General features: G+C 36.8%; 2 protein-coding genes across 4 annotated transcripts in view; one reads left to right on the top strand and one right to left on the bottom strand.

The window, feature by feature from the left end:
- Positions 1 to 1573, top strand: part of LOC137240011 (uncharacterized) — a 40220-nt gene extending 38647 nt beyond the window's left edge. Inside the window, exon 6 of the mRNA XM_067765880.1 lies at positions 12 to 1573. Coding sequence (XP_067621981.1) covers positions 12 to 182 — 171 coding nt within the window. The 3' untranslated portion in view covers positions 183 to 1573. The remainder of the gene's footprint in view (positions 1 to 11) is intronic.
- The window catches only part of LOC137240009 (transmembrane protein 184C), a 123897-nt gene continuing 106255 nt past the window's right edge, over positions 918 to 18559 (bottom strand). The window contains exons 6-7 of one of the 3 annotated variants that reach the window (XM_067765878.1): positions 8421 to 8847; positions 918 to 8348 (exon numbers count right to left, since the gene is read on the bottom strand). In XM_067765878.1, the coding sequence (XP_067621979.1) occupies positions 8020 to 8348; positions 8421 to 8847 (756 nt within the window). In that variant the 3' untranslated portion in view covers positions 918 to 8019. Of the gene's footprint in view, positions 8848 to 18559 lie in introns of all 3 variants that reach the window. The other 2 variants (XM_067765879.1, XM_067765877.1) reach the window with 2 other exon arrangements.

The following is an 18559-nucleotide window of genomic DNA, read 5'->3' on the forward strand; positions in this document are numbered from 1 at the left end:
TCTCTTGACAGGTCTGGGGATGTGGTGACAAAGCATTGCGTGATGTACAAATGGATATTAAGAAATGGCAAATTAAAGAAGCGGAACGACAACGTACAGTAAAGTTAACTGCCGCAGATTGGATGGAACATCCCGATCGTTATCTATTAGAATTAGGCGGTCGCACAAACTACAATAATTAAAAGCCATAAGCATTGATTAATACCATATATTTAACGTGCCTTATAAAGCTGGCATCTGCAATATGCTAAATTATTTATACGAGTGCATAATCAATATATACCGTCGATAAAAATATTTGAAGCTAGCGCAGTAGAAAACCCTAAATCAAGAAAAGATAATTCGATATTACTATTGTTCGGTCAGTCAACAATTCCAGTGTTTTACTTTTAAGGTGTTTTTAATGATATTTTATTAACAAATTTTAGTGTCTCGTTTAAATAAAGAATTTTTAATATGGGTACTCATTTATGTACTCATTTATGTACACATGATGTACTGTATCTATGTTTGTATGTACTTATATATTTATTCATTGGCAAATGATTTGATCATAAGGGAGTTCAGAGTTTTGTACATTTGATGTTAGAAACGTTGTATAGCAAATAAAAGCTACGGTTATTGAGTAACTTTTTCTTTTTGAGTTGGTCATTTCAGTAGTTGATTTTGTATTGACAATTGTTGTTTTGCTATTAAGTTTAAAAAAATATATATACTACGGGTTTTGATGTTGCGTATTTGCAGTGACATAGGAAATGCATAGCCGTGTATTTTGTTAGTGTATTGTAGTAATATTTTACACAAGTTTGTAATGGAATGATGCTAGACCATTTGCAAAAATTCTGAACTCCCCATATGATATATTAAAATTGTTGGAATTTGTTGAACATATTTGCAATATACGATAAATATATTCATTTTATTTTATATTGACATATCCAAAAATATCTTTTGTAGATGGGTGGCGTCGCATTTTATGTAGCCCATGTATGTACTTAATATTCCAATAGTTATTTGATATTTTTTCAGCACAAGCGTCCATTTTATTGTTTGTTGTATAGTAATAATAATAGCAATAAATAAACAATAAAGTGAAAACAAAAATATTAAAAATAATATTAGAACGAAGCTTTGAAAATCGCTATGCGACTATATATAGGCCTCTCTTAATACACCAAAAGAAAATTCATTCAATTCGCAAATGCCTCGTTATTATGAAAACTAAGTAAGTACAAGTTTTCCATTTGCGTTATCGAGGTTTGACCCATTTACAAGCTTTCAGATCCATTGACCAGTTTGAACGAATTGCTCTACTGTTTTTAAAGTTTCATAGTAACTTTTAATAAGGTATTGATCGTGTTTTTACATAATTAACTTTTACAATAATGTTGATAGATAAGATAAGATAAATTGTGTCCTTAACTTTGTTTCTTACATTCTGTTTTCAAGCACTTGACATCTACGCACTAGGAAGCGGTTTTATTTGGCTCAGTTCCTTTAACTTTGAAAATAAATTTTGTACATCTATTTTACATGTATGTATATCATTATAGCTTTTTTATCAAATTAATAATGGGCATTGAATCCTCAGAATAGCACAAAGTTCTAATTTGCAATTTTAAAACTGAAATTAAGTTTTAAACAATATATGCTTCCAGCAATATTCCCCAGCAAATTGTCTTTGCTACCGATTCAGAGTTCAAAAACCAAACACACAAGATCTTACAATGCAGTATCTGAAACGTATTGAATTGATTAGTTATGGCAGTTTAGTTCAGATTGCTAGTATTATTATGTAAGTGCATGATTGGCTGTCAGTCCCGTCCGATTACCGGGGTTTGGAGTCGCTTACCGAAATATTCGCTTCTATAGTTCGTTTCGGATTAGGTTAAAAGATTTACCGATTATTCGAAGCTTTGTAAAGATCATACTACTAACTGCTTTTCGATTTACATGGCTGTGTACGTGATTTCGGTTTATCGCAATTATTTTATGTAAATTTTCTTACCTAGCTTTTGATCATCATTATCATTGTGGTCAAACGTGGAATTATTATGGAAAATTCATTAATTTAAATTTACAAGGGTGTTGCACTTCAAAAACGCGCATAAAGCCCGAAATTGTGCTTTGCATAATATATATGCGGCATTTAATTGTTACACACTGAAATTAAAAAGTAAATATTTGTAATTTTTGAAACGTGGCTACATTTCATATCCGGTTCGGGTCTATTTCCACGAATATTCCTATATGCATATGTGCAAACAATGGTACTTTCTGCATGATGCTCCTAAGTTGTAAGCAATACGATTTCAACCATTATCCCATTTCATAATGAGTAATTTTAATTTCCTCTATATTTTCTCCTATAAATAAAATATCATTGATAATCGCAATTTCAATATGTACACTTACTATGTACATGCATGCCTCATTCCGCATTATATTTTTACAAAGATTAAGTACGTACACTAGTGTGGTCCGGCAAATGTTTTTTTTGGCGTTTACTTAACGCAAGCCTCCTACAAATTTGGGTTTTAATAGAAACAACATACAATACGACTATATTTTTAGGGCTCTACCGACCTTCAAATTAAGAAGTTTTGTATTTATTGCAAAACGGTCACTAACTCGGTCATCTATTAGCCATCATCTCGTCGTAATGATCCGGAGCCAGATAAAAATTTTTGCATGTAAATACAACAACAGCGATTTGAGCCAGATAAATCCAGATAGAAGTCTGCCCTGCAAAAATCGTTGGATTACGTTACATGTTGGAGTACTCTAACAATACTCCTTTGTAATACGTTTGCGGACCACCATCAGCCGATCATTGCTCATGTTTTAACGACCGTGATCACGACACGATGACGATCGAACAGAGTTGCCAAAAGTAACATATTGCATACAAATAACAGATAATAAAATTTTACTATGGCAACTCTGATAAAATGCAACCGCGCAACTGGTTTTATGTATACATACTAGTATAGAGAAATATTCAAAGAGGAATTGTGTCGGAAAGAATTATCGGAGGGAATTTAATTTAAAAGACAATTTTATTGGTGAAAAATAAAATAACTATAACCAAATATATAAAGGTAAAATATGGAATACAGCGCACGTAACAAAAAACGTATTCAGAAAATGGAGAGGGAAAAGTTTGCGCGTAGATTGAGAAATGGAGAAAATTCGAAGCTCCAAATTGAAACTCCAAATTATGCCGCAGGATGAGAGGTTATGGAATTGGTCAGCTCGCCTAGCATAGCACCAGAAACCAATCATTTTTCGCCATCTTCAGAACTTAGTTTGGATGCAAAAAGACGAATTAAACGTGAATAAAGAAACTAATATTATTTTTTTATAAATTTTATGTTTTATTTTGGGTGGCTTCTTCTCTAGCGATGGTTTTAAAAGTACTCTACCATAGCTACTCTAAGAAGTAATGCTTTGAGAGTACTTTCTTAAGTAATCTCCTGTAGGTACTCCATTAGGTAATCCATCGAGGGCGGTTTAACGAGTACTCTTTTGTTAGTAGTCCAAGGAGTAATGTTTTCAGAGCAGTTTCGCAAGTAATCTCTTGTCGGTACTCCATTGAGTAATATTTCAGGAGCAGTTTAGAGAGTACTGTACCGCAAATACTCCATAGATTAGTTTTTCTGGAGTACTTTGGCATATGATCCTGTGTGGGTGTTCCATGAAGTACTACAGTGAAAGTACTTTGGAAAGTACTGTCACGTATGTACTCTATGGAATACTCACAAACAAAGCGAGAGTGGAATCCCCTACTCCTCTCCTAGGACATCGCAATGTTAATTGGAGCACATTTTTTGTATGAATACAGATTAGTTTTGGAGCATTCCTATACTCCTAAAGGAGTATTCCTGACACTATTTATGGAGTACTCGCGTTTTTTGCAGGGCCCTGCAAAAATCATTGGATCATGTGGTCCACTTGTGTCATACTGGAGTACCCATGGATTACTCTGATGTAATGCTGAGCTGGAGTACATGGTCCAGTCTTAGGACATCGCAGTTAAATAGACCATATTTTTGTATGAATTGTGGTTAATTTTAGAGCACTCGCACATGCATGCATGGAGTACTCGCGAATTTTTGCAGGGATGTATGTAAGTAAATAAATTTTAATTGAAAATCGCTATAAAAGCATAACTTTGCTGAAATTTTTAAAGCAATAGGTACCTGCAGTTTTAATCCTTTGTTAAGAAATAAACAAATTGACGAAACTTGCATAGAGCCATAGAAAAAAGAAAATTGAGAGATGCTTTCAATCTTCTTGAAATGAACTCTACACTGTAAGCACTCGACATACTAAGAGTAAAAAAAGTTTAATAAACAAAATAGATTTCAGTGTATGTGTTAACAGAGGTAGAAGCATAGCGGAACGATACAAGGTGGCAGCATGGAGACATACCTACAAACATAAATAAAAATTGCATGTACTTTGTTTTTGTAAATTCGATGGACAAATGACAAAATCGTACTGCGCCGTATTTTGATGTATCAAATCAAAAAAGCTTAAAATCAGCTTTCCCATGCTGCCACCTTGCGCCATGGGTAGAAGGCAGTTTGCGCGCCCATAAAAATAGGTCATCCATTTCAAATATTTTGAAGGTTTGTGCCACTTTAAGGCTTCTTGCCCAGGGTGTTGCAACAGAGTGTTGGGAATGAGGCTTTAGTTGGGTCCTTTGGATTTTGTAATAATTTTATATTTACTTTTATTTAAATAGCTCCCAACGTATCGTGCAAAAATTTATCAACGATGGCTAGCGTAGAAAATTGTACAGTTGATGCGATAGTTAGCGTATGGCAATACCACGATAAACGATAAACGCTAACGATCGGGTTTCACACGCTAGCATTTATTTCATAATATGGTATAACAGATTGCAAGCGTTTATCGTGTATCGTATGAGTTCATAATAGGGGTGTAAGTTTCTAAATTTTTACTCACAAAAAAGGCCACATAATTTTCTACTAAGAATTACTCCAGATTTTAATTTTAAATTGATGTCTATGCTTTTGCAATCAATCGACCAATTCGCAGCTTATAATAGGTCGCAGAAGAAATATATATTTCCTTAAATCTTTATTTTCACTAACCAGACTTTCTTATTCGAAATGAAGGCATACATGAACCAGTAATGTATTTGTTTTATTAATAATTTATTAAAATTTTTATTACGAATTTGACACAGTCACGTTTACTATGAAGTGAAAATGCGACCTAACATATTTTTATGAGATGGGGCGTTCTAATTTCTAAGATAGGGCTTTTTCGAACTTTAGCAACCGAGTCAGAGTAATATTCAGCCTAGGTGTTGAACCAACCACATAAACAAAAAGGCAGTTCCAAGCATATGTGCAAAAAATAAAAATATTAACATAATTTTTCATTTTGTGAATTGAATGGAGTAATTATTAGAATTTTCAATTTGCAAAAAAAATTTTTTTTTATACTGCCGTCTATGGCAAAAAGGCAGTACAGTGCACTTACTGCCTCTGAGGAATTTTAATGACAATAATTTTCTGCGATTTTAATTTACTCATTTACTAAACAAATACTCATTCAAAATTCACAGTGGAAGAGAAAACAAGGTTTTGAATTTGATGTTTACTTAATTCTTAAATTTCACTTTTTTTGGTATGGACAGAAGTATAGTTGATGGTATAGTACTTCTTATATTTTAATTTTTCATGAGAAAATTGTAGCAGTTAGTAGAACAATGATTACATAATACTTTTTATCACGTGTTTTGACAACACTGGGAACGTCGAAGGTTCGTTGAATGTAATGTTGACAATCCATTGCGCCATTGCCGAAAATATACAAGCTGATGTGATGCTTATACTCTAAATTAAGTAGCATTGTTGTAACATGAATGTTATAATTATGCTTCTCGGAAGATCCCGAGTAATGAATCAAAACTATATTTAAGCAAATTGCCGTAATCTGGTAAGAAAAACGCTTATCCTCGGTCTCTTTTACATTTGATTTGTTTACTTTAAGCACGAATGTGGAATTATCAGATGGTGGTCTTCGCATTAGGATCGATTAGCAACTTGGTAATTGAAGATATTCGGGCCTATCACGATGGTAAAGTATCGAGCAATGTGAATGACCCCTCCCTTCAAATTAGTATTTTAACAGTCCTAATAAGGTTTTTGTAATAATGGCGCTACTACTTTAAAGAGTTGTCAACATAAATGGTAAGGCACTTTTAGAAAAAGTATCGCTACCATTACACTTAGAATAGTCGGATCGAAGTATCGATGCTAGTACTCATACTCAGCAAAAGGTATCGGGTATACTTGACTCAAGTAAGTACCTACTTCGAAATCTTTACCGAAAGCGAAGAAACTTTGTACTTTTTTAAAAGTTTCTTGTTTTAAATTTAGTAGAAGACGAGTAAGGAAGCGTAAGTTCAGGCGAAAACGAACATTATATAATCAGTTGAGTGCTCTCATATCATATACATACAACTGTGTTCGAAATAATAGTAGTGCCCTATGAAAATTTTAGACATAGTTAGCTTTCCGGCAGGATCAAAGCTATGGGGGATAGTAGTTTATTAGTATTTGTTGCTTGAACTTAGGAATTTGCAGTAAACTACTTTCATGTCCAAGGGCCTTTTACATCTTCAATTAACGCTGACACTTTATCTGCCAGATTGAAAAGTATGTGCGATATACAGTGTCTCACATCTTATTTCGTGCAGCTACAGAACAAAACTGTTGAGCTATATATAAAGAAAACTAGTGACGGTGGCAAACAAATTCAAATGCACAATTTTGATAAAAATATGCTTTTATTTAAACAATTACTTAATTTTCACAAACGTGTAATTGTGATAATTATTTAATAAAAACTAAAATTATCTCAAAAACTACGGCCACAGCTTATTTCGTGCACTGCGCCCTGCCTTAGAAAAAGTTACTTTGTTATTTATATTTAGTTTAGTACCTCGTATGACCACCTTTTTGTTAAATAACAACTTCAAGATGATTCTCTATAGATGCAATCAGTTTTTGAGCGGCTTCGCGTGGTATCTTATGCCTTTCTTCGATAAGGGTAGTTTTTAAATATCTAATCTTACTAATCTGCCTTTGCCGTGTAGCCGATTCCAAAATTGGCCACACATTTTTTATAACATTTAAGGCGAGAGATTATGGAAGTGGTTTCATGAGGTGCGGTCAGTTCCATATTACCCATGCCTGCACAATCCGGATTTGTGTTAAGAGTCTTTGTCTTGATTATTGCGAAATCGATCACGTACACCTAAATTAGGGGCACTTTGGCACAATGGACAAAATTTTGTATTTAACCTTACGAAAAGACAATTTGTTGCAAAGTGCCACTAATTTAGATGTACGTGATCGATTTTTGCTACCGTCACTAGTTTCCTTTCTATATAGCTTAACAGTTTTGTTCTATAGCTGCACGAAATAAGATGTGAGCCACTGTATAAATGACGCTTACATACGCTTTAAAAACTATCAATTTAAAATTATAAGCATAATAAATTCTTGCATTACTTTTTGCGCAAAATAATAAGAAAAAGTAATAAACATTAACTGAATACTTTCGCCGCGATATCGTAATCTATGTGATGTGTTCGCTGTCAATAAGTCTGTGTTGTGATCGTCTGGTAGCGATGTAGTTCCGGGGTTGTTCGCTGGGAATATGCTGCAGCCCAACAATAATTGAATCAACACCAGCAGCATTATTTGCTCCCCTAAAGTCACCCATGTCATTAACGTTACCATGGCCTAATCTCATATTGTGTTCTTCGTTAAAGTCGGCGTTGTCATTGTCGTTGTCTTCTTCGAAATGTGAAGTGCTTATCCAATCAGAAGTATTGCTATTGCCGCTACAACCTGTCGACAATTTTAAGCTACTAGAGAATCCCGCTGACGCCGATATAGAAACAGATGTGGACTCAATTATTGGGGTGTTATTATAATTATGGCTATGTGTGTTATTCTCGAAGTTACGATGTCATCTGCCAGTGCCGATAAATGACACAAAATCATCATCTGTCTTAGGAATGCTGTTGGAATGTACGCCTACATTGCGAGCTTGTAAGAAGCTATTGTCACTGTGCATAGGGGCACCATACAAATGTTGTGGCGAGTAATCACGAGCATCTGACTGTCTTTTTGTTATGTTTATGCCGAAATTGGAGTGCGCAGTTCCAGAAGTTGATGTGTTAGTGACCGGTGCCACTTTTATTGAAGTATTGGGCCCAGAACGCATGCCTGCTAAGTGGATGTTAGATGTAGAATCAATTTTTGAAGTGACTTCGCCAACAGGCAACAAAAGATTATCTGTAGCGCCGTAGCGATAGGCTTTAGCCAACTGTTTACTAGCGAAATTTGTATTACGACTTTTTCTATTACCTGTTTTTTCAACAGTGCCAACAGCACCACCACCACTACTGCTCCCGCCTCTAACTAAAATTACATCACCGATATTTGAACTCGCTGTCGGCCTTTCACTGATTATACCATCTGCATTGTTATCACCATCTTGGCGCTTACTTATTAAATATTCTGTTTCGCTACTTGAACGACGAGGTCCACGTGGTAATGGTTGGTAATTGCTTCGACCTTGAAAATGTCGGCTAATCGAACTGCTAACAACGCCCAAATGTTCGGTAACATCTTGTTGCATATCCGATATATCCATCATGGAGAGGAATGCTCGACACCAATTATGATTGGGATTGTTCCAATATTGAGGAGAGTTGATATGAAACGGATGATGCGGGAAACTGTAAATGTGCGCCACAGCTGCAATGAACATCTCGATACAAATGAGGAAATTCTAAAAGAAAATATAGCTTTTAAGTGGTAAAGATAAAAAAATGGAATAAAAATACAAGTTTTTGTTAAGATCACAAAAATTGTTTCCAAATCTTGGAAGAATAAAGTTATCATTTTTAACCGGCCGAATACTTGATAATATCTGGCGGGTTTCCGAATATTAACTGAAAATTTTAAATTTGACACCAAATAAAAAAAAAATTGGGTTTCCTGAGTAAAAAGATGCATGACACCATTTTTCAAGAACTGGCAGGTCCGCGAGGACCTCACACATACTGAATGAGTCCATAGTGTTACCAGAAGTTTGTTTAATGACCAAACTGAAATACCCTATCGAAAACCAGGACCTATGTGATGTGATGGTAGCGTGCTCCGCCTACCACACCGTAGGCCCTGGGCAAAGCAACATCAAAATTTTAGAAATAAGATTTTTCAATTAGATGAAAATTTTTCTAAGCGGGGTCGCCCCTCGGCAGTGTTTGGCAAGCGCTCCGGGTGTATTTCTGCCATGAAAAGCTCCCAAAAGCCTTGCAGATGCCGTTCGGAGTCGGCATAAAACATGTAGGTCCCGTCCGGCCAATTTGTAGGGAAAATGAAGAGGAGCACGACGCAAATTGGAAGAGAAGCTCGGCCTTAGATCTCTTCGGAGGTTATCGCGCCATTTATTTTTTTAGGTTATAAAATAATAACGTCCTCTTAGCAAATACCAGAAGCATTTTAAAATCTTTGCCAGTTGCTGGTTCTAGCCCTCGCCTCCCCTTAACCTCTCCCAATCTTATTGGGGCGTCCACGGTATAGGCTCCGAGGGATGCACCCGTTTTAGCAAGCTCATCCGCTTTCCTTTCCCATCTATTCTCATGTCCTGGGGCTCAATATAGATGTATTCATCGCCCTGTTCCGATTCTTTTCAGATATTGTTTATACTCTTAACACACTTTACGATGTTGTTTTATGCGATTTAATTGCCTTTATCGCTGCTTCCATTACTTTGCAATCTTTGTTCTTGGTGTTGTTGTATTAACGATAAAGGCACTCCAAGAAGGTTTTGGCGAGTGTTATCGATGTTGATGGTTCATTGCCGGATATAGATACATAGTTACTTTACGGTAACAAAGCACCATCAAGGTACTAGCTTGACCATCTCGGGAATGATTAATATGACCTCATTAAACCTTCTAGGCCATTCAGGCCCCCACACCCCCTAATACGAATAATACATTCATATTTGTAACAGGATGCCCTCGCGTGACTTGACAATTGTGTTGCAGAAGCTCTGAAGTTATAAAGCTTTGTGTTGCGCTCATGGATTCAAGGAACCATCGGTGTACACATGTATCGCTTCGTCCGTCATTTGGGCTCCTTTATGCCAATCATCTACCTCTATTGTGGCTCTAGAGGCTCTTAGGCCCGGTTTTTCAGTAGTTGGTTAAGCTAAGTGATGACTTGTAGAGCTTTTTCTACAAGTTTCTGTTTCTTATTTAAAAAAGGAAACGCGAGACAATTTGCTTGTTTAATAAAGTGTACTTCATTCGATTAAAGTTACAATTCGATTCAACTTAAAAACTAAGACACCGTTCAAAATAGGTAAGCTGTAAAATATTAGTCATAGGAATTTTCCGTGGAAAAGTCCTGTTGTTCCAAATTGACAAAACACAAATTAGACATCGCATGATTTCATGAGATGGCTAATTATAATATGATAGGTGCGAAGAGTATGATATGAAATTCTGCTTGTGATTACGTATGAATGTAGGCACATATGTTTGCATTCATAGCAACATGTGTGTATGTATGCTTGTGATGTATGCTGCAGCGACGAAAGCGATGAAGGTGGATGGGCAACAGTTATGAGCTCAAAGCGAAGAAATAATTTGAATGCAAGTGATGACAACAACAAAAGCGATGAAGATATGTTAACATGAGTGTGCATGGAGTTAGAGAACAATTGCAATTTCGATGATAGCGAAGACTGATTGGAAAGGCAGGTGTGGCGATGATAATTTATTAGGTAGGGGCGCGAACACTAAGCTTAAACTAAGTTTGCTTAAACTATAGTCAAATTTAAACTCCAGTTAAACTACTGAGCAGTTTTTCAGTCACAGTTTAAGACCGCCATTGGGGTATGCTTTTATGCGGCAACATTGGTTTTTTATTATCTAGATAATTTGTAGATACGGCAACAGCTGGATTTTGTTTACCCAACAAATGTGGAAAAAATTCTCCAGCGAAATTTATATATATAGTTCCGGAAGTGATATCCACCACCTTTATTTAATATTCTTATACCATATAGTTCTCGAGTTGATATCCAACTTCATTTTCCAGTAACTATCCAACCTTTAAGAAATTTTGTAAAATTAAAAGTTTTCGAGTTGATCTCCAACGTCATTAATATTTTCCAATTAATATCCTAATTTCGAGAGATCTAGAGAAATGTACAGTTCTCAAATGAACATTCAACACAGTTCTCCTACATTGCATATCGAGCTGAGGTGGAGTTGAAAAAAATATCCAAGGTGTTACCACCAAAACCATCAGCTGTTTATTGTGAGAAATAAACACCTGGTTGATAGCAGTAATGAAGCGTAAGTTATAAAAAATAAATTATATAGGCGGCCGCCGTGGTGTGATGGTAGCGTACACACCGAGCAAAGCAACATCAAAATTTTAGAAACAAGGTTTTTCAATTAGTAGAAAGCTTTTCTAAGCGGGGTTGCCCCTCGGTAGTGTTTGGCAAACACTCCGATTGAATTTTGCCATGAAAAGCCATGAAAAGCTAAACTCATCTCCCTTGCAGATGCTGTTCAGAGTCGGCATAAAACAAGTAGGTCCCGTCCCGTTTGTAGAAAAAATTAATAGGAGCAGGACGCAAATTGGAAGAGAAGCTCGGCCTAAATTCTCTTCGTAGGTTAGCGCGTCACATTTATTTATTTTTTAAATTATACATATATATTTAATTTTATTTTCGTGAAAATACTGTATTATGGAATCTTAAATTTGAGTCCAGTTAGTGAACCACAAGTTGTTAATTAAACTTTTTTCAACTTAAGTAATAGCATTTTTTGCTTTATAAAAAGTTCCCTCTTTTGCTGAGTACGCTATGATTCTCGAGTTGAGCCACTGTTGCGAAACAACTATTGAGATTTTAGAAGTATGGCTAGTTATCAACATTAGCTCCAGTGGTACTCAAGCCCCAGGGGCGTAGCGACGGGGGGACGGAGGGGATTGGGGGTTTGAACCTCCTTGCCTCAGGATCATTTGATTTTTTAGGTCTTTACAATTCAATTATTTGATGTTTTTATGTCTATTTTAATAAATTTCTTTATAATTCTGCTATGTATTTACTTTGTTGGTGATATTATATTTTTAATATGCTAGCATATGTATGTACGAAGTGAACACTTATATTTTAATCATATTCTGTTTCATAATAATTCTGCAATTTATTAAATATACAAATGTACGTGTTAACTTTTACTATAATTTCATAAAGAAGTTTCCTTGTAAATTTGCCTAAAGACCATCTACATACATATCAGAGAACAGCAGAAATCGAACACAACGATCGGTAACATTCGGCAACATGATCGTGTTCAATGATCCAACTTGCTTAAACGAAAATAATCGACATTGATTTAAAATCAACGAACTTATTGCATGCGTGAATATAGTCAATTCAGGCGTTTGCTCGTTTGCCTCAACCGCGATTACATTCATCAGAATGAAAAGGCAAATATGAAAACTCCATGCGTTTGAATATTTGCATGATTCTTCTGCCCTTACGTCACGGCGACAAGCTACATATAAACATTGCTTACGGTTCTGTTTGTTTGCCGAACTAAACGATACTAATTCTCGTGGTTTGATTTTATTCTCCACATTTAAATAATGTTAAATTTACAGCATTTTTTCGAAGTATACATTTCCTATTTTGAAATATAATGCACATTTAACATTATTTTCCATGTGGAAAACACATTATTATAATGTAATATCTACATTTTTTTCATATCAAAAACACATTGCAAAAATGTAAAATTCAAATTATTTGATAAATGAAAAAATGTGTTTTTTACATTTTAAAATGTGTGTGTTTTTTCCGTGTAGATATGACTTTTTTAAATAAAATTTTTTTTCTATTCGATCAGTTTCTTTCTTTTGAATTTTATATACGTATACGTTAGATCTCATGCATAGGGTCAAAAGCATGAATTCTACTTATTCCTGAAGGAGGACTTCGGTTTTTTTTTTGAACGATATACTAATACGACCGTCCGGCCTTTTTTCAAGCTGCTGCGAGGTATTGAGCCTCGTTGGAGTTGTTAACGCATGTTCTTCGCCACAAAGTCTACAGGTGGGATGTGCAGAATAGCATACAGTGAATCCGTTGGGGCTGTTTTCGAAGCTCCTGTAATGATAAGCATTCGTAGCCTACATGCCCCTTATAATTTTTTTGCTCCATGTTGAGCTTCCACGTCAAATTTTTGTCTAGAATGATACCTACATATTTTGTACAAGGTTCCTCCTGCATGGTCACCCCTCCAAGCTTAGGCCTAGTCCAATTTTGGATCTTATACTTCTTAGCAAAGCCTACGATCCCCCAAAGAGCTAATTATTAGAAGCCACTTTCCACTTATGACAACTGCAACGTCATCTGCATACACCGTAAGTTTGACGGGTCCCTTGTCGCGCCGCCTGAGCAGTGGGTGGCAACCAGCATCCACAGAAGAGGTGATAATTCCTCATACAACCCCTATTGTGAAGTCATCCTCGGGATTTTGGCATGCAGCCGATCCATCTGGTTAGCGCTGGATGTACTTCAATGTAAGTAAGTGCTGTCTGCTGGTTCTTCGTCATCATTTTCCGATGGTAAATGTGTGGGACTCTACTACGTGACCTTTACCAGTTCTCTTTCTTTATTAGTCTCTGGAATATATTTCCCCTTGCTAAGAATTTGGTCAACCGCGCTGTTTCGCTGGCGCGCCCGATGTCCGCAGAGATATTTTTCCATGATACCCTTTTCGCCCTGGAAATTTCACGCTTGAGATCATTTACAGATCACTATTCTCGCACTTGCACGCTCCGCTTTCCGCAACCGTTGCCAGCTTAAACATTTATTTTGGTGACGTGCAATAGTGTCAATGGAACTAGCGTTAATTGTCATTAATACGCTTTTGAAAGACGCTCTGGAATCGACATCATTGATATTAGTTCTCTTTTCAAAAGCTAGTCAATGTCAGACAAACTTTTTCTCCGATTTGACATTAATTCTTTTTGCAAAAGCGAATTAATGTCAAAACTTTTTATGGACACCACCACCAAATTTCCTATTCATATTACGGTACGACATCAAGATATTTTTGGAATAAATTCCAAAAATTAAAATAAAAAAATTGCCGCAGGCGAAATTTTAGAATTAAAAATTGCCCGATTTGCATTATTCCCAATTTTCGCATGCGGATCTTTTCAGAAATTATGGATATTAAAGCAATGAAAAAAATTTTAATTCGGCCAGCTCAACGCCAGATTTGGACTAACAACCACAACGCAAGTCATTGTCTTATTACTCCCAGCTTCTTTTTGCGAGGGCGGCGTTAAATAGTCCCAAAGCGCACTTAAACCAATTGACATTAGTTCTCTTTCGGATATGGAATTTGTGTCATTGATATTAATTCTATTTCAAAAGCGCATTAAAGTCAATTGACGTTAGTTCCATTAACACTATCCCAACAAACATTTGGGTTATAAAACGATTAGAAGACGAATCGAATTCTAATGTATTTCTCTAAGGTAGAAGGTTAGAGGACGATTTGCGAAACTGTCGCGAATTATAGCATTCTCGACAAAAAGGGGACTTCGTTCTCGATATCGAGGAAATGGTTAGAATTCTAATCGAATTCTAACGTCAATTTCTAATGGGTTTCTAATGAGAATTTTGAAGTGATGCGCAATTAAGTTCAATTATTTAAAATCAGCGAAATTTTCATTGTTTCATTATATCAAATACTTTTATTTGGTTATAAACTTATGTAATAAGAAGGAACATATTTCAAAGGCTTTTTCTATTATAATAAATTAAAACCGTACTTAAATATTGAACTCAGCATTTCTAGTGTTATTCGAATCGTTTTACAGTCGAATTCTAACCTAGTTTTCGATTCGAAATGCATTAGAGAACTACATTAGAATTCTAATGTAAAATTACAATATTTCTCTAACGTTAGAAACTGTGTTTGCTGGGATGCTTTGCACTTTGCTTTTCCTCTGAATCTTCTCAGTGAACCTTCAAGTCATTGCATTCCTCCAGTTCCTCTATATTGGCAACCTCATTAGGTTTTCCCAGTTTTCTTTCTGTTTCTGGAATTTGGTCCAGTTCGTTGACCTGGGGTTTTTAAAGGTTTATTTCCCCTACTCTCTTTAGGGTGATGCTGAAGCTGATATACGCATGTTCGGAGAAGGATGGCTTATCAAGGACATTGCAATCATGCTTTGATATATCACGTTCAGAGCTCAATAATATATCAAGAACATTGCTTTTTACAAATCGCCACTTTTCCCGTCCTCTCTCTGCAGCTTGCGAGGTTGTTGCTACCGCTATTGGGGTCCATCTGGCTTACAGCTTTAGGCCCACTTTCCTTGTCTATGAGGCTGGTCAGCCTCGCGGCCCTGGGACTGGGTCCTTTCTGCATGCAGGCTTGTCGCATTCAGCCGGACGTTGCCTCTTCCATCTGCCGCTCGAAGCTTCCTCCCCATCGTACCAGTTGCAGTACCAAGGGTTTCTCGCTGCAAAACTTTTGAACTTCACTCTCCAGGTCTGTTATGTCGACCACTGCTCCCAAGCGTTGGACTATTCCCAGTACTGTACCCTTCTATAATCCACTTCTCCGTTTGGACTCACTTGCCGTTCCATCACAAAACTTGCTGACTCTCATCCTTATTATCATAACATCTTAAGTGTTAATGGGGATTCGTTACTTCCATAGGCTGCCCGGAAGGCCCGAATATATCCCCTGGCTGCAAATCATACAAAAGGCGCGGTCCGCATAATACCCTTGATTAGGAAGTTGTCAGTTTTAGGTCACCGACATCCCGCAGTGGAACAACGTAGATACAAGCTTCTAAACCGCTCAGTCACATTGTCGGGCCCTATGGACTTCGGCTAAACCCTCACACTATCGACAAGGTGCCTACCCTAGTGAAGGCAGTCATCGTCTATATCTCGTCGCGTATAAAACTTGTGGTTAAGTACCATAAATATTGAAAACAGTTTAATGGACGACTTCAAAGAATACGGTTGTTGAAGATTTTTATGGTCCTTTGCCTGATAAAAATCCGGTACGTTTCGGTAATAAGCACCTTTACGGTACTAGCCCGATCATCTCGGAGAGATTGAATATGACCACTTTGAACCTTCTAGGCCATTCCGCTGAAGCACTAGCAAGAGACCGTGATCGTGTGTGACGGCTAAGCCCGCAAATAAGGGTCAGCTTCGCACTATTGAATAAATTAGAAAAAGTTGTCTCAAAATCAAATACGAAAGGTCAATTGCTTGCCAATATTAGAAAATTCCAATATTGTTAAAATTTTCAAATCTAATACCTATATGACACTACTTTATTGTCATGTATTTTTTCTTCAATTTTTTGTCGCCCGTTTGTATTTCGGTAGTTTTTTTGACATTCGGCTGTTTTTTTTAATTTTTTCAGACCAATGAAAATTTTGTTTTTAGTTTGAAAATTTTGTGCACAAATATACAAATAATATCAACATTTTTGTGAAATATGTGAACTAGGAGAGCACAATATAATGCTCCTGTGTTATTTGCATTGTTTCTATTATGAAAAAAAAATAAAATTATGAAAAATAAAATTCTAAATGTAAACAATTACATGCCAAGATCATTCATTTTTGGGGAATATTGGTTTCGCTTTCTCTTGTGCAATATTGTTCTTGTAATTTGACGCTCCGCCAAAGTTTCGTCTGAGTGTTTCAGTTAGGAATCCAAGACAAAATAAAGTAGTGTCATATAGGTACATATAAGCATTGACAAAAAATTATTACGAGACGGTTTTGGGTTAGAGTGCGGGTGCAAGAGGTATAGTGAAGAGGTGCAGCCTGGAAAGTGAGCACTGACTAAGTTCTCTGGAGTTCCGGCATGTAGCCCAGTCTCCGTTGGCTGTACGAATACAACTGGGAAGAGTTTTCTGCTGCTCGGAGATTTCGGGGGCCCACCAATAAGGTTTATTTTTACCCCTTGTCTTAATATCCGGACATGCTTCTGTGAAGGCAGCGTTTCAAAATTTGGGGACAAAATCTCCTGCTTCGTCTATCTTTGACGATGAGTCCAGCTCACCGAGAGAAGCAAACGTTATGTCTGAGAGAGGCGCCTCATCAGTTCTTAGCGGTAGAGCCGACCTACCCTGAGAAGCGGTTTTTAGGAGAGTAGAGGATAGAACTGTTGTTTAAAGCTTCCAGTCCGTACGTCTCTTATTCCTGTAGGCCGCCTTGTGCTGGGGTTCGAAAACAGCCCCATTAATTATTGGGAGCTTTTTGAGCTCAGCTTCCCTTAGTGCTTTGCTGCCGATCCTGCGCAGAAATAGGGCGGTCGTGCGCAGGGTACGCGGACATCAGCCAGAGAGTGTTATTTGCAGCTCTAGGCTAATTCAGGTTAAGCCTTCATTACTAAAAGGGGATAGTAGAATATAAGATACTTTCCTTGATCAGAATGCATGATCTGATTCTACCTGTAACGGGTTGTGACACCAGCTGGATGTGCTCAGATTTGAGCCAACAGACCCTGGTACCAACGACTCACGGCTACTGGACTAGAACGACCGCATTTTATGTTTTATAGAGGCATAATAGTGCAGCCGAAGCTGGCTTGGAGTGGTACAGGTTGATTTGCAGCACCTGTAATAGGGTAGTTATGCTTCATGTTCAATTCGGAAACGAAAAATTCAAAACGGGGAGAATTAAACATCTGGTTCACCAGGGACCAATAATACTAAGAAACACTATTGTCGCCAGTAGGCAAGACACATGAGACAATTCTCATTCCTTACTATACCACAAACCTCTGCATAGAAGACAAGCCTCTCCCTCTTGTCTCAAGAGGTGTAGCGCAAACAGTCTTCAGTGAAAAGCAATACTAAGCAACACTGTTGGCGATGCATAAAGAAGTTGACTGGCTGGTCTTGTGAAATTTGTTAATTTCTTGTCTTTAGTTTGGCAAAGCTGCCTTTAATAAATCTACTACTACTACTTATGTTATAAAAATATCACGACCTCTGCTTCTCAAGTCTCTCAAAGCTAGAAAACTCACTGGATGATGGCTATTAAGACATTAACGCTAGATTTGCGAGGGCAATATTAGCTGTGTTTTTTTACATCTATATACGTTTACGCTTAAACTTTATATGGACTCCTAAGCGTTAAACTTTATCTACTCTTCTGAAATTGCCGCGCATAAAATTAGTACTACTAAATTTCAATACGCATTATACTCAGATGCAACCCAAATATGTGTCAATGTTTCACCTCAACACTAATTCTATGTATCACCTCTACAAATGGTGTGTGCACTATTCATCGCAACCGATTCAGCTATAGGCTATACACTATGGCTACCAGAGGTTTGTGTCTGTGCTTTTCGGTACAACAAGTCTCCTAAGCATTATCTAAGCGAGGATATACGTCGACGTTTACGCGTAAAA

This window comes from Eurosta solidaginis, chromosome 2, assembly GCF_040869045.1.
Source record: "Eurosta solidaginis isolate ZX-2024a chromosome 2, ASM4086904v1, whole genome shotgun sequence".
Lineage (NCBI taxonomy): Eukaryota > Metazoa > Arthropoda > Insecta > Diptera > Tephritidae > Eurosta > Eurosta solidaginis.